The sequence below is a fragment of the Eimeria necatrix genome, genomic scaffold (genome assembly GCF_000499385.1).
Source record: "Eimeria necatrix Houghton genomic scaffold, Enh_scaff874, whole genome shotgun sequence".
In the NCBI taxonomy this organism is placed as follows: Eukaryota; Apicomplexa; class Conoidasida; order Eucoccidiorida; family Eimeriidae; genus Eimeria; species Eimeria necatrix.
In genome coordinates, this window is record NW_013654677.1 from 1 (window position 1) to 15,558 (window position 15,558).

At 48.8% G+C, this 15,558-nt stretch overlaps 2 protein-coding genes across 2 annotated transcripts; one reads left to right on the forward strand and one right to left on the reverse strand.

Annotated features, from left to right (window-relative positions):
- Positions 1-812: 812 nt before the first annotated feature.
- On the forward strand, positions 813-8,661 carry ENH_00080580 (hypothetical protein, conserved; the record flags this gene model as incomplete). The annotated part of the gene is made up of 10 exons (XM_013583275.1): positions 813-1,757; positions 2,036-3,349; positions 3,580-3,857; positions 3,948-5,744; positions 6,016-6,247; positions 6,641-7,114; positions 7,392-7,484; positions 7,747-8,016; positions 8,278-8,370; positions 8,593-8,661. The coding sequence occupies 10 exons, from the start codon at positions 813-815 to the stop codon at positions 8,659-8,661; spliced, it is 5,565 nt and encodes a 1,854-aa protein (XP_013438729.1).
- Positions 8,662-11,219: 2,558 nt separating this feature from the next.
- Positions 11,220-14,477, reverse strand: ENH_00080590 (hypothetical protein, conserved; the record flags this gene model as incomplete). The annotated part of the gene is made up of 7 exons (XM_013583276.1): positions 11,220-11,799; positions 11,970-12,218; positions 12,385-12,420; positions 12,683-12,996; positions 13,331-13,401; positions 13,640-13,700; positions 14,416-14,477. Coding segments are annotated over 7 exons (1,373 nt in total), but the record flags the coding sequence as incomplete, so codon positions are not given.
- Between the last annotated feature and the right edge of the window lie 1,081 nt (positions 14,478-15,558).

Consider the following 15,558-nt stretch of genomic DNA (forward strand, 5'->3'; position numbering starts at 1 on the left):
GGTCTTCAGGGGGGCCCCAACAGGTGCTGCTGCTGCTGCTGCTGCTGCTGCTGCTGCACTGGGTCCTGAATTAGAGGTTTAGGGTTTAGGGTTTAGGGTTTAGGGTTTGTAAAAAGCATTTTGCTTTTAATTATACTTTTGTTTCTGTGGCCTGCCTCTGCGATTTCAGGTGTCTCCGCAGACACCCGATTATAAGGCCAACGGCTCTCATTGGAAATAAATAAATAAATAAATAAATAAATAAATAAATGAAAGAATAAATAAATAAATAAATAAATAAATAAATAAATAAATAAATAAATAAATGAATAAACATTCAAATAATTTATTTCTTTCTCTGTTTTATTCTTCATTTATTTTTAGAATAAACAATATCACTTCTTTTCTATTTCAAATACCTATTGCAGCAGCAGCAGCAGCAGCAGCAGCAGCAGCAGCAGCAGCAGCAGCAGCAGCACAGGGGGCCCCTGGGGGGCCCCCCAGGGGGCCCCCCGGGACCCGCGGGGGCCCCCGGGGGCCCCCAAGAAAGAGATGAAGTGAAATTAAAAAAAAGTTTTGAAGAAAGAAATAAAAAATAAAAAATAAAAATAAAAAATAAAAATAAAAATAAAAAAGAAGACAGCAGCAGTGTGGGGTTTTGCTGCTGCAGGTCTTTGCTGCAGTCTTGTCTTTCAATGAAGTCCCTTGCGACATATTTAATTAATTAAATTAAATTTAATTAATTAAATTAAATTAAATTAAATTAAATTAAATTAATTTAATTTAATTAATTTAATTTAATTTAATTTAATTTAATTTCTAATTTTGCTTCAATGGGGTCTGAGGTGTATGTACACCCCAACTCCGGGGGGCCCCCGAAGCTGCAGCGGCGGCAGCAGCTGCTGTGTCTTGTTGGAATGCGAGCAGCAGCAGCAGCAGCAGCAGCAGCAGCAGCAGCAGCGTGCGGGTTGTTGACTTGGACGAGTTCATGGGCAAATACTTCATGCAGAGGACTGCAGGGCTTGCTGCAGCCAATCAGACAGCAGCAGCAGCAGCAGCAGCAGCAGCAGCAGCCTGTGGAGTGCTGCTGCTGCGAGGGGCCCTCTGGCTGCCGCTCTGTGAAGGCCTGGCGTTCTGCTGCCTTTCCTCTCCACTGCAGCAAACGGCAGCAGCAGCAGCAGCAGCAGCAGCTGCAGCAGTTCATCCGCAGCCACGGATGTGCTGCTTTTAGGCGCCTCGAAGCAGCAGCGCTAGCCTTCTGTTTGTATATGGCAGATCCTGCTGCTGCTGCTGCTGCAGCTGCTGCTGCTGCTGCTGAGGCCTCCCCGTTCTCCTCTAGCAGCAGCAGCAGCAGCAGCAGCAGCAGCAACAGCTGCTGCTGCTGCAGCTTTCGCGGGTTTCACATAGTGAAATGCTCAGCAGCTAATCTCTGGCATGTCCAGTCGCCTTCCACAGTCCAAAGAATACGCAGCAGCAGCAGCAGCAGCAGCAGCAGCAGCAGCAGCAGCAGCAACAGCAGCAGCAGCAGCAGCAGCGCGACTTCGGACTGCGGCTACTGCGGCACTGCTGAGTGCTTCACAGCGAACATCAGCGACGAGGAGCTGCTGCTGCTATTTGGCACAACCCCACAGCAGCAGCAGCAGCAGCAGCAGCAGCAGCAGCAGCAGCAGCAGCAGCAGCAGCAGCAAGAGAGTATGCTGCTGCTGTCGTGCGGCGGCGGCACTCTTCACTATCCAGAAGGCGAGCAGCTGCTGCGGGAGGAGCAGCAGCTGCTGTGGGTTAGGACTTCGCAGCAGCAGCAGCTTTACAACTTACTCATGGTCTGCTGCTGCTGCTGCTGCTGCTGCTGCAGTTGCTGCTGCTGGTCGTTTTGCTGCTGCTGGCGTTGTTAGAAACGCAGGCGCTGGTGTTTCAGCAGCAGCAGCTGCTGCTGCTGCTTCGCTTTTGCTTCTGGCGTTGGTTCTGCTGCTGCTGCTGCTGCTGCTGCTGTGTCTCGCTGCAAACCAGAGCAGCAATTGCTGCTGTGCTGCAGCTGCTCGATTTGCTGCTGCTGCAGGTAGGGGAAGGGCCCCTTTGCTTCTCTCCGTGCCTCCGCAGCTTGCCGTGGAGGCAGCAGCAGCAGCAGCAGCAGCAGCAGCAGCAGCAGCAGCAGCAGAACGAGTGCATAGCGTGCATGCTGCGAGCTGCTGTGAAGCGTCTGGGGCTTGCTGCTGCTGCTGCTGCTGCTGCTGCTGCAGTTCAGTACCAGTGCAGCATCGATGCTGCAGCTGTCGAGATTGCGAGCAGCGCAGCAGAGGCAGCAGCAGACCAGCAGCAGCAGCAGCAACAGCAGCAGCAGCAGCAGCAACAGCAGCAGGCGGGCTGGTGCGGCGCGTGTCCTTCTGCTGCTGCGTGTCAGAGGCAGCGCCTTGCTGCTTCCTTAGGGCTCCTTTCATTCAAGCAGCAGCAGCAGCAGCAGCAGCAGCAGCAACAGCAGCAGCAGCAGCAGCAAATCAAGGCAGCAGATCCCTCGAGTAGCGTGTTGCTGCAGCCCCTATCTATCCTGCAGAGCTTCAAGTGCAGCTGCAAGCAGCAGCAGCCGGACCCACAGCAGCAGCAGCAGCAGCAGCAGCAGCAGCGGCTGCTGCTGCTGCCGCAGTGCGTGCAGCCCACTGCTGCTGCTGCTGCTGCTGCGCTGCGCCTTGCTGAAGTGTATGCAGCAAGACTGCCTTTGCTGCAGCAGCTCAGCACCAGCTGTCTATACACCCCAGGCATGGGCCCTTTCTTTCGTGCTGCTGCTGCCCTAACGGACGCCCCCGCTGCTGCTGCTGCTGCTGCTGCTGCTGCTGCTGCTGCTGCTGCTGCTAGCAGCACCAGCGCAACTGCGGCAGCACCAGACTGCAGCAAAGGCGGGCAAGCAGCAGCAGCAGCAGGATCAGCAGCAGCAGCAACAGCAGCAGCAGCAGCAGCAGCCTCTCTTCCCCCTGAAGTGCTGCTGCTGCTGCGAAGCGACATGGAAGAAATACCAGCAGCAGCAGCAGCAGCAGCAGCAGCAGGAGGGCCTATGCTGCCTGTGTCTGCATTAAAGCTGCTTGCTGCTGCAGCAACACACTACATGACCTTCGGTGCTGCTGCTGCTGCTGCTGCTTTCTTTCGCGAGCTGCTGCTGCGGGCTTCTCCGCCGCTGCCTGGCAGCACATTTTTGACTCTGCCGCAGCAGCTGCTGCTGGCTGCAGCAGGCACAAACCAGCAGCAGCAGCAGCAGCAGCAGCAGCAAGAGTTGCTGCAGCAGCAAGCAAGAGAAGCACGCGAGTCCGTAGCTAGAAGTCCAGCGGTAGCCGCTGCTGCTGCTGCGGCCACTGCTGCTGCTCTTGCTGCTGTTGCTGCGGTGGTTAGGGCGACGGCCGCAGCAGCAGCAGCTGCTGCTGCTGCTGCCGTTGCTTCTGCTGCTTGCTGCAGTAATACTCCTTGCTGCTACGGAGGCCGCGAGAGGCTCTTTAGTTTCTGTTGCTGCTGTTGCTGCTGCTACCGTTGCTGCTGCTGGCGGCGCTGCTCCTGCCGTTGCTGCTGGTGTTGCTGCTGCTGCCGTTGCTGCTGCTGTTGCTGCTGCTGCTGCTGCAGTCGCTTTTGCTGCTGCTGCTCCTGTGTGTGGGAACGCTCAGCTTCTCCCTCTGCGAGTTAAGAGCCGACTGGCTGCTGCAGCAGCTACAAGATGATGCACAGGCAACCCTGCAGCAGCAGCAGCAGCAGCAGCAGCCTCAGCAGCAGCAGCAGCAGCAGCAGCAGCAGCAGCAGCAAGAAGAGTGTGTTCCCAGTGCAGAAGGTGAAATTGAAAGCTACAAATCTGCTGCTGCGGCTTTTACAGAAGAGGCGCTGCTCACGGCTGTTGCAAATTGCAAGTAAGTTTAGGGTTTAGGGTTTAGGGTTTGGGGTTTAGGGTTTAGGGTTTAGGATTAGGGTTTAGGGTTTACGGCTTATTTGCGCTGCAGCATCTTACTTGGCTGCTCTCTGCTGCTGACCTTCCGCACAGCAGACGAAGGCGGAGCACTGCCAGCAGCAGCAGCAGCAGCAGCAGCAGCAGCAGCAGCAGTGTCCCCCATTGCTGCAGTCCCACAAAGACCATGGAGGAGGACCCGAGCTGCTGCTGCTGCTGCTGCTGCTGCTGGTCTTCGCCGCAAGAGCCAGTGGTGTCTCCTGCACAGACGAAACAGGAAAGCAGCAGCAGCAGCAGCAGCAGCAGCAGCAAGAACAGCAGCAGCAGGAGTCGAGGCTGCAGCAGCAGCAGCAAAAGAGCTCCTGGAGTACTGGCAGCAGCAGCTGCTGCTCTGCAGCAACCCTGCTGCCTTTGTGGACCTTCAGTGCCGCTACTTGCTGGCGCTGCTGCCGCCAGCTGCTAGCCGTCGACACGTTGCTGCTGCTGCTGCTGCTGCTGCTGCTGCTGCTGCTGCTGGTCATTCACAGAAAAACAGCAAAGACAATAAGACTGACGAGGGCAGCACAGACCCCACAGCAGCAACAGCAGCAGCAGCAGCAGCAGCAACAGCAGCGCTGTGGCGGCTGCCGCGGTGGTGGCTTAGTACTTTGAGGCCTGCTGCTGCTAGACAGCCTCTAGTCAGCAGCAGGAAGGCCTGCACAGCAGCAGCAGCAGCAGCAGCAGCAGCAGCAGCAGCAGCAACAGCAGCAGCAGCATCACCCTCTGGAATTGTGGCCGCAACTGCAGCAGCAGCACAACCAGCATCAGCAGCATTTCAGCCCGCAGGGGCAGCATACCAGCCAACAGCAGCAGCAGCAAAACCAGCAGCAGCAACAGCAGCAGCAGCAGCAGCAGCAAACTTTGAACATCTTGGGCTTCTTTATTTTAAAAAGCAGCGCCGGCCTCCTCTGCTGCTGCTGCTGCGTAACTCCCGCGGTGTCTTTGCTGCTGCAGCACCGAGCAAAATGAGCAGGCAGCAGCAAGCAGCAGTCAAGCGTGTCATAGCAGCAGCAGCAGCAGCAGCAGCAGCAACGGCTGCTGCTGCTGCTGCGCGGCTGCGGCGCGTAAGGTTGAGGCGACTGCACCTTCATCGACGTAAACGCAGTGCAGCAGCAGCAGCAGCAGCAGCACAGCCAGTAGCAGCAGCAGCAGCAGCAGCAAAAGACGCGGAGTCAGCCAGTTCTTTGGAGCCTAGTTTAGAGAAACAGCGACAGCAGCAGCAGCAGCAGCAGCAGCCGCAGCGGCAGCAGCAGCAGCTGCTGCTGCTGATGCAGCAGGTGCAGCAGCTTTGGGAGGCCCTCTCTAGCCTTCCGACGTCTAACGCTGTGCTGCAGGGAGAAGGGGGAGCAGCAGCAGCAGCAGCAGCAGCAGCAGCAGCAGCAAAGAGAGAAGCAGCGGGAGAAGCAGCAACTGCTGCAGCAGCTCAAGTCAGGAAGCTAATTGCGGGGCTTCTGGCTCTTAAGAAGGCTTTGCTGATGCTGGCCGAGAGACCCCGCGCTGCTGCTGCTGCTGCTGCTGCTGCTGCTGCTGCTGCTGCTGGTGTAGAGCCCGACTTGCTGCTCTCCGCATGCACAAGAGAAACTACAGCGGTGGCGTTTGCTGCTGCTGTTGCTGCTGCTGCTGCAGCAGCAGTTGAAAGGCTCAGGGCGCTGCTGCTGCGCATTGCTACTGCTGCAGTTGCTGCTGCAGCAAACAACAAAACACGGGTGATTGGCTCTGTCCATATGCAGCAGCAGCCGCTGCTGCTGCAGCAGCTGCTACAGCAGCAGCAGCAGCAGCCAGCAGCAAGTGGACTCAAATGGCGTTTCCTAATGTAAGGTTCGAAACAATGCTGCAGCTGCTGCCGCAGCCACAAGCGTTCCTGCTGCTGCTCGCGCCGCTGCTGCTGAGCAGCAAGTGGACTCAAATGGCGTTTCCTAATGTAAGGTTCGAAACAATGCTGCAGCTGCTGCCGCAGCCACAAGCGTTCCTGCTGCTGCTCGCGCCGCTGCTGCTGCTGCTGCTGCTGCTGCTGCTGCTGCTGCTGCTGCTGGGCTCTTCAGCCAAGCTGCTGCTGCCTCTCTGCGGCCTGCTGCTGCTCTCAGGGCATCTGCTGCACTATTGTCTTTGCCTTTTATCTCTGTTGCTAAGCTTGTTTTGCTTCCCCCCGAAACAGCAGCAGCCAGCAGCAGCAGCAGCAGCAGCAGGGAACAGCAGCAGCAGCAGCAGCAGCAGCAGCAGCAGCGCGCCTTCTCAGAGCTATCCGCGGTGCTGCAGCAGCTGCTGCAAAAGCCCCTCATATTTTTACTGGGGGGAAGCAGCTGCTGCTGGTCGCGGGTTTGCTGCAGCACTTTATCACCTTGCTGCAGCGCAACAGGCCCAGGGGTAAACCCTAAACCCTAAACCCTAAACCCTAAACCCTAAACCCTTTCCCTGTTTTCACGCTCTCAGCAAACTCTAATTCTCTTGGTAGAAGGTTACTGAAAGCCTCTAAGGCCTAGGGTTTAGGGGCCAGGGTTTACTGCACAGTTTTCAGAGCTTAGGGTTTAGGGTTTAGGGTTTAGGGTTTAGGGTTTAGGGTTTAGGGGCTTACCTTTGCAGCGCTGCTTTGCCCTTTTTTGCCTGGCATTTGCAAGATAAGGCTTAAAGAGCAGCAAGCAGCAGCAGCAGCAGCAGCAGCAGCAGCAGCAGCAGCAGCAGCAGCAGCAACGTGCGTTTTTCTGTGTTCAGGTGTATGGACAGATGCCGCGGCCGCTGCTGCTGCAGCTGAAGCAGCAGCAGCAGCAACTTTGCTGCGGTGTTTTCCTTTTGGGCTATCCCACCCCCAAGTCGCCTACTCCTTACTTGTACTCCCTGCTGCTGCAGCACCTGCAGCAGCAGCAGCAGCAGCAGCAGCAGCAGCAGCAGCAGCAGCAGCTGCAGCACGTCTACGCCACCTTCTTTCCCCCCTTAGCAGAGCAGCACAGCTACCTCGCGCTGCTAGAGCAGCAGCAGCAGTTGCTGCAGCAGGAGCAGCAGCAGCAGCAGCTGCTGCTGCTGCAGCAGGAGCAGCAGCAGCAGCAGGCGGAGTTCGCACGTTGGCTGCAGCAGCTGCTGCAGCAGGACCTGCTGCTGCTGGGCGGCGCCTCTGTGACCATTCCCTTCAAAGAAGCAGCAGCAAAATATGTCGAGGAGGTCCACTGGTCAGCAGCAGCAGCTGGAGCAGTGAGGAGCTGCTGCTGCTGCTGCTGCTGCTGCTGCTGCTGCTGTTACTGTGGATTCTGCTGCTGCTGCTGTGAAGGCCGTTTGCTGCTGTTCGCTGCTGTCTTTTTTCTTTACTTTGCTGCTGCTTCTCAGCTGCTTTTGCTGCTTCTGCTGCTGCTGCTGCTGCTGCTGCTGCTCATTGCCGTCTCTTTCTCTCACCTGCTCCTAGCGCTCAGGGTTTAGGGTTTAGGGTTTAGGGTTTAGGGTTTAGGGTTTAGGGTTTAGGGTTTGTGCGCAGGTCAATACCCTCTTCTGGAACTCTAAGGGCCAACTCATGGGAGCCAACACTGACACCTACGCTATAGAGAAGGCGCTGCAGCACCACAGAAAAGTCAGTGCTGCTGCTGCTGCTGCTGCTGCTGCTGTTGCTGCTGCTGCTGCTGCTTCTGTTGCTGCTGCTGCTGATGCTGCTGCTGCTGCTGATGCTGCTGCTGATGATATTCTGCTGTCGAATGCAGTGTTCCGCGTGCAGTCTGTGCTGCTGCTGCTGCTTTTGCAGTTGCTTTTGCTGCTGCTGTTGCTGCTGCAGCACTGAGCCGTGAGACAAGGGTTTAGGGTTTAGGGTTTAGGGTTTAGGGTTTATTCTGCTGCAGCCCGAAAATGTCTGCTGCATTCTGCTGCTGGGAGCCGGAGGAACTGCAAGGGCCGCTTTAGCGGCTATCAACCGCTGGCGAAGCAGCAGCAGCAGCAGCAGCAGCAGCAGCAGCAGCAGCAGCAGCAGCGAGTGCTGCTGCAGCAGCAGCAAAGTGAGGGTTTTGATATTCAACAGAACCCTTAAGAGGGCAGAGGAGCTCGCGAAAGATTTTGGGGCGGAGGCAGTAGCATCTGCTGCTGCGCTGCAGCAGCAGCACATTGATGCCATCGTAAACCCTAAACCCTAAACCCTAAACCCTAAACCCTAAAGCCTCAACGTAAACCCTAAACCCTAAACCCTAAACCCTAAACCCTAAAGCCTCAACGGCAAACCCTCGACAGGACGTTTCTACACCTGCAGCTTAAACCCTCAGTCCCAAAATATCCCCGTCTACCGTCCCTCCCACAGTTTAGGGTTTAGGGTTTAGCGTTTAGGGTTTAGGGTTTAGGGTTTAGGGTTTAGGGTTTAGGGTTTAGGGTTGCGTGTGCAGATCAACGTCCGCCCCGCAGCAGCGCCGCTGCCTCTGTCTTCTTTTGCTTTTAATCGGAAACCCTTAATTGTGGAATTGGCTTATGCGCCTCCTGTAACCCCTTTAATTGAAAAGGTCTAAACCCTAAACCCTAAACCCTAAACCCTAAACCCTAAACCCTTGATGCGAAGCCCTCTAGTGCAAAATAAAGTCTTTAAACGGATTCCATGCAACGACTAGAGATACCGCCGCGCCCAGAAAACCCTCGCTAGGGTTTAGGGTTTAGGGTTTAGGGTTTAGGGTTTAGGGTTTAGGGTTTGGGTGTGTGGCTTTCAGGGGGAGCGTTTGGGGTGTATTTGCGTGTCGGGGTTTTCTCTTGATGCGAAGCCCTCTAGTGCAAAATAAAGTCTTTAAACGGATTCCATGCAACGACTAGAGATACCGCCGCGCCCAGAAAACCCTCGCTAGGGTTTAGGGTTTAGGGTTTAGGGTTTAGGGTTTAGGGTTTAGGGTTTGGGTGTGTGGCTTTCAGGGGGAGCGTTTGGGGTGTATTTGCGTGTCGGGGTTTTCTCTTTTTCTTTGGCAAGCCCAAAAGCAAAGTCAATTAATAATAAAGGGTTTAATAAATAAAAATAAAAATAAAAATAAAATAAATAAAAATGAAATAAATAAAAAAGAAATAAATAAAAAAGAAATTGGAGATAAAAAAGAAATAAAAGAAACAAAAATAAACTCAAATGGAGAAAGAGAAGGCCGCGGGGATCACGCAGCAGCAAGAAGCGAAAATGAAGAAACAGTCCGTCTAAACCCTAAACCCTAAACCCTAAACCCTAAACCCTAAACCCTCATAGCGCACACTTGCTGTTTGCAGCCTCGCGGTTTTGCCGCTGTGGCGTGAAGCCGCCCCGTCTAGGGTCTAGGGTTTAAAGCTCTTGCTTTTTCCGAGGGTTTAGGGCTTAGGGTTTAGGGTTTAGGGTTTAGGGTTTAGGGTTTGCTGCGCTCAGAAAATGAACTGGGGAGAAGCCCCGGCTGGCTGGCGGTCTGCTTGGAGGTTTTCTCTTCCTTTTGTTTTTAATTATTTCGAAAAGACTTTCAAACATTCCCTCCACTTAAACCTCGAAGACTACCTCTAAACCCTAAACCCTAAACCCTAAACCCTAAACCCTAAACCCTCGGGGCGGCCTGCACGCTGCAGCGCGAGCCGGCGCATCGCACAACTGCAGATGCATGCAAAAGGAAATATATTTTTAATTGTTTTTATAAATATATATTATTTAATTATTCATTTAAAGTAATTAAATAAATATTATAACTTATTTAATTATTTTAAATCCAAAAGAAGGACCTCGCGCAGTTTAGAAGCGTTGAGGGTTCAGGTGTACGTACACCTGAAAGCCAACAGGACTTTCGGGAAAAGCCAAAAGTTGCATTAAACATTTTTTTCAATTTATTTCTTTTGGAGTTTTCTTCTTTTCTCAGTTATGCAGAGACTTTTGTTTATATCAGCGTAAACCCTAAACCCTAAACCCTAAACCCTAAACCCTTTAACATGCGCTCGAGACAGCGAATTTGCTTTTTAGGGAGCTGCAGCAACCCTAAACCCTAAACCCCAAACCCTAGTCCGCAACCGCTAAGAGTTAAACCCTAAACCCTAAACCCTAAACCCTAGTTTGCAGCCTTTGAACGCTAAACCCTAAACCCTAAACCCTCGCGGGGTTGGCGCGCGTCAGTTTCAGTAGAAGAAATGAGCGGACTTGGAGTTTTTGTTAGTGGATGTTGAAGCAGAGAAATAATAAAATTATAAATATAATTATAATTAAAATATAAATATAATTACAATTATAAATATAAATATAATTACAATTATAAATATAAATAAAAGAGAAAAAAGCGAAAGAAAAAGAAGTCGCACTTGTGCAAAAAGAAAGAAACAAAAAAGTCAATGAACACCAACACAATAAATATAAACATAAACATAAACATAAATATAAATATAAATATAAATAAATATAAATAAATATAAATATAAATATAAATAAATATAAATATAAATAAATATAAATATAAATATAAACATAAATAAAGGAATTGGAATTAATTCAAATCCACTTGCGCGCTCAAACTGAGGTGTACGTACACCTCAAGTCCCACAGCTTCATCGGAATTGTTTTCTGCATAATTTCAAAACGGATAAACCGGTCCCATTAATAAAATAAATAATAAATAAATAAATAAATAAATAAATAAATAAATAAATAAATAAATAAATAATAAATAATAAATAACAATTGATTGATAAATGAATAAAATGCACATCTGCATAAAGGCGCATGCACAGAAAAAGGCATAAATGCCACATGTGCATGTGCGCAATCATTCATTTATTATTTATTTATTTATTTATTTATTTATTTATTATTTATTTATTTATTTATTTATTTATTTATTAATATTTCTAACTGTATTCCACCTGCCGCATTTCTCTATATACCCACAGAGGCCAGGCGGCGCTACCGTAGATTGTAAGAAGAGTAGTTAATCCCTGAAGCAGCAGCAGCAGCAGCAGTTGCTGCTGCTGCTGCTGCTGCTGCTTCTGCCGGTATTGCAGCAGCTTCTGTTGCTGCTGCATTGGCCGCTGCTGCTGCTGTGGCATCAGCTCACGGGCCTTCGTAGAAGTGCTGCTGCTGCTGCTGTGGCTGCAGCAGCATCTGCACCACCTGCTTCTATAGCTGCAGCACCTGCTGCTGCTGCTGCTGCTGCTGCGGCCGCAGCAGCAGCAACCTGCATTACTTGCTGCTTGAACTGCCGTTGCTGCTGCAACTGCAGCAGCAGCCCCGTTCCCACCTGCTTCTTCAACTGTTCCAGAGTCTGCAGCATAACCTTTATAACCTGCTGCTGCAGCACTTGCTGCTGCAGCGGTTGGCGCTGCTGTTGCTGCTGCTGCTGCTGCTGCTGCTGCTGCATTAGTCGTAGAGGGGGCTGCCGCCTCCCAGCGTCCACTGGGGCTGGTTTTCGTCGTCGCAGCCCCTGCTGCTGCTGCTGCTGCTGCTGCTGCTGTCCATGGCGGTAGACCACTGGTTTGCTGCAGCAGCAGCAGCAGCAGCAGCAAAGACCCCCTTGAACCTTTTGGCTTCTGACAGCAGCGGGTAGTCCACGAAGGTGTGGGGCCGCGCAGCAGCAACTGCATGCAGCTGCTGCAGCAGCAGCGACACAACACAAATGTCGAGATCTCCAATTGCTTCTTGCTGCTCAATGAAGGGCCAAAACAAGTGCAAATACGGCAGCACCTCAGCCCAACACTCGTGCTGCTGCTGCTGCTGCTGCTGCTGCTGCTGCTGCTGCTGCTGCTGCTGCTGCTGCTGCTGCTGCTGCCTGATCGAGCTTTTCTGAGGAAGTTTGGGCTTCATCAGCGGGTTGGCTATTGGGCTGCTGGAGTTGCGTGTTGCTGCCGGCCGGAGTTGCTGCTGCTGCTGCTGCTTCGTCGCCTTCGTGCCGCTGCTGCTGCTGCTGCTGCTGCTGCTGCTGCTGCTGCTGCTGCTGGGGCTGCCAGACGGCAGCAGCAGCAAGGGTGTGGCGGTGCTGCTGCAGCGCGAACCAGCGGACCCACTTGTCTTGTTGAGAATAATTTAATCTGTTTAAAACCCAAGAAGCTACGGTGTCTAGACAGATGAGCAGCACTTGCCGCAGCAAAACTCGAGTTTGCTGCGGCAGACACTGCAGGCAAAAGGGCGCGCTGCTGCACTGCAGCAGCAGCGCGCAGCTGCTGCAGCTGCTGCTGCTGCTGCCGCACCTGCTGCAGCACCAGCTCGCCTCCGGCCCCGCCCCCTCCTCCAGCCCCGGCACCCCCTCGCCCCAGCTGCTGCTGCTGCTGCTGCTGCTGCTGCTGCTGCTGCTGCTGCTGCTGCTGTGGGGCCCCACGTGCTGCGCGTACTGCCGCCGGCCCTCCAGCAGCGCCACTTCCACTGTAGAGACACCCCAGTGGGGGGGCCCCCGCCGCCCCACAGGGGCCCCCAGGGGCCCCCGGGGGCCCCTGGGGGCCCCCAGGGGGGCCCCCGGGGGGCCCCCAAACCCTTCTTGAGATAAACAATTTTCTGCAAGAGTTAAATTGACTTTTCTTCTTCTGCCTACAGCCAGTCGCCGCGAGCGGCGGCGAGAACTGAGGCCCTGAGAATAAATAAATAAATAAATAAATAAATAAATAAATAAATAAATAAATAAATAAATAAATAAATAAATAAATAAATAGTTTATTATTTTTCTTTTTTTGAATCTTCTTTTGGGTTTTTATTTGGTGGTTTATTTGCCCTTTTTGCTGCTGCTCCAGTGGCAGCAGTCTACGCAGCGCAGCAGCAGCTGCTGCCGCAGCAACGAGGGTTTAGGGTTTAGGGTTTAGGGTTTAGGGTTTACGGGCACAAGGGCTTCAAACAAGTCATTGCTTTCCGAGGCTTCTTCTTTCTCAATATAAGGAGTAATCGAATTGCTGCTAAAGGTATGGGGGGCCCCCTCAAGGGGGCCCCCCAAGGGTACAGTCTGGGGGCCCCCCCCCCCGCTGCTGGGGGGGGCCCCCTCAGGGGGCCCCCCGGGGGGCCCCCCGGGGGCCCCCACAGACAGGGGCCCCTCAGGGGGGCCCCCAGGGGGCCCCCGAGAGGCCTGCATGCGCCTAGCCCACAGGGCCTCTAGCTGGGATGTGCTGGCAGCAGCTTGCAAAGTGCTGCTGCTGCCAGAGTCGCTGCCTGCTGCCTGCAGCAGCAGCAGCAGCAGCAGAAGCAGCAGCAGCAGCAGCAGCAGCAGCAGCAGCAGCAAAGGGGGAGGAGGTGGAGATAGCGAGGAGGACACGGAATTGACGGGACGGGCGGTGGAAGGCCCCGGACACAGATTCAAACCCTAAACCCTAATTCCCAAACTTTCAACTCTAAACCCTAAACCCTAAACTCTAAGCTTTAAATGTTGAGCCTAATCGCTAAACTCTAGATGCGCTTTTCAAAGACAGCCCAGCAAAGACGCGTTAGGAGAGAGAATCACCTCAACCCTAAACCCTAAACCCTAAATTAGGGTTTAGGCCTACTTGGCTTACTTTTGGGTCTTTGATTTCATGACGGTCGTCATCATCTCGAGGTGTTCGAGTTGGAGTGCAAATGCCATCCTCTATACACACAAACCCTAAACGTTAAACCCTAAACCCTAAACCCTAAACCCTAAACCCTAAACCCGAAGCGCTAAACCCTAAACCCCAAACCCCAAGCCCTAAATAGTAAAGCCGGAGCCGCCCTTATCTCTGCTTGTGGAAACACCACTCGAAGGTCCACGCAGACCCAAAGTCCCAAACCCTAAACCCTAAACCCTAAACCCTAAACCCTAAACCCTAAACCCTAGTGAGGCGAACCTGCAGCGTTTCTCCAATTTGCAAGGGCCTCTGCTGGCAAGTCGAGGATTGAAGAACAATCCTAAAAAGAAAAAATGAAAAATGAAAAATGAAAAATGAAAAATGAAAAATGAAAAATGGAAAATGCAAACGAGGTGTACGTACACCTCAAGGTGTCTATACACCCCAGCGCACGGAAACCCCAAATTCGGCAAAATCGAAATTTTGAAAATAAATAAAATAAAATAAAATAAAATAAAATAAAATAAAATAAAATAAAATAAAATAAAAATGATAATATTTGTGAAGTAAAATGATTTGGACTTAAATGAAGTAAAATAAATCGAAATAAAAACAAATCAAAATAGAATCAGAAGGGGAGAAGTCACACGAGGGGAATAGAAGGACTAATGATGAATTTATTTATTTATTATTTATTGTTATTTATCTATTTATTGTTTATTTATTTATTTATTTATTTATCTATTTACTTATTTATCTATTTATTTACATACTTCTTTGTTCAGTTGCTTTTTTATATATTTATTTATTTATCAATTTATTTATTGAATTATGTATTTATTCCAATTGGAAATAAAATAAAGAAAAACAAAATCATGAATAATTATTTATTCTTTCATTCCTTCTTTTCTGTTTACCTACAGATCAACTAATCCATAAATCAATTTTATTTATTTTCATATTTATATATCCATTAATTAATTAATTAATTAATTAATTAATTAGTTTATTTATTTATTTATTTATTTATTTATTTTTATCATTTGAAGACTCACCAGCAAAACTGGCCTGGCGCCTTCAATGGGCTTTATGATGTGCGAAGAGCAAAAGCGAAGACCTGAAAAGAAAAATAAAATTAAAAATAAAATTAAAAATAAAATTAAAAATAAAATTAAAAATAAAATAAATAAACTAAGTAATTAAATAAATAAATAAAATAGATATATAAATAGATAAATTAACTCATTAATTGATTGATTGATTAATTAATTAATTAATTAATATATTCTTATAACCGATGAATTAATTGACAAAAAAAGAAATGAAAAAACAAATGGAAAGAGAAATGCATTAAGAAAAAAATAACAAAAGAGAAGATAAATAAAATAAAATAAAATAAAGAAAATTAAATAAGATAAAATAAAACAAAATAAAGTAAAATAAAACAAAAAAACAAACTGAAACAAAGTAAAATAATAAAATAAAGTAAAACATAAAAAAGCAAAATAAATAAAGATAAGCAAATGCAACAAACAAATAAAAATAAAGATAAAACAATAAGTGAAAGGTAAAAAATAGAAAAAGAAAGAAACAAAATAAGTAAAAGCAAATAATATAAAAAACAGTAAGATGGAAAATAAAACAAAATAAAACAAAATAAAACAAAATAAAACAAAATAGAACAAAATAAATAAAATTAAAGCGGCTCAAATAAATCAATAAAAACTATGTTAAATCAATAAATGGCTATTAAAATACAAAAAACGAAACAAAATAAATAAATAAAACAAGTACTGATAAAAAAATATATAATAATAAACAAAATAAATAAGCAAAACAAAATAAAATATATAATAATAAATAAAATAAATAAATAAAATGAATAAAATGAAATGAACAAAAGTAAAATAAATTAAAATGAAATAATACAAATAAAATAAAATAAAATAAAATAAATAAATGAAATAAATAAAAGTGAAATAAAATAAAACAAAACAAATTAAAATTAAAAACAAAAAAAAAAGTAAAATAAATAAAAAAGAAATAAAATAAAATAAAATAAAATAAAATAAAATAAAATAAAATAAAATAAAGTAAATAAAATAAAATAAAATAAAATAAAATAAAATAAAAATTAAAAAGTCTTACAAGCTTCGTAGGCCCTCAAAATGCAGCCGCCGTACATTTTGGCTGTGAAG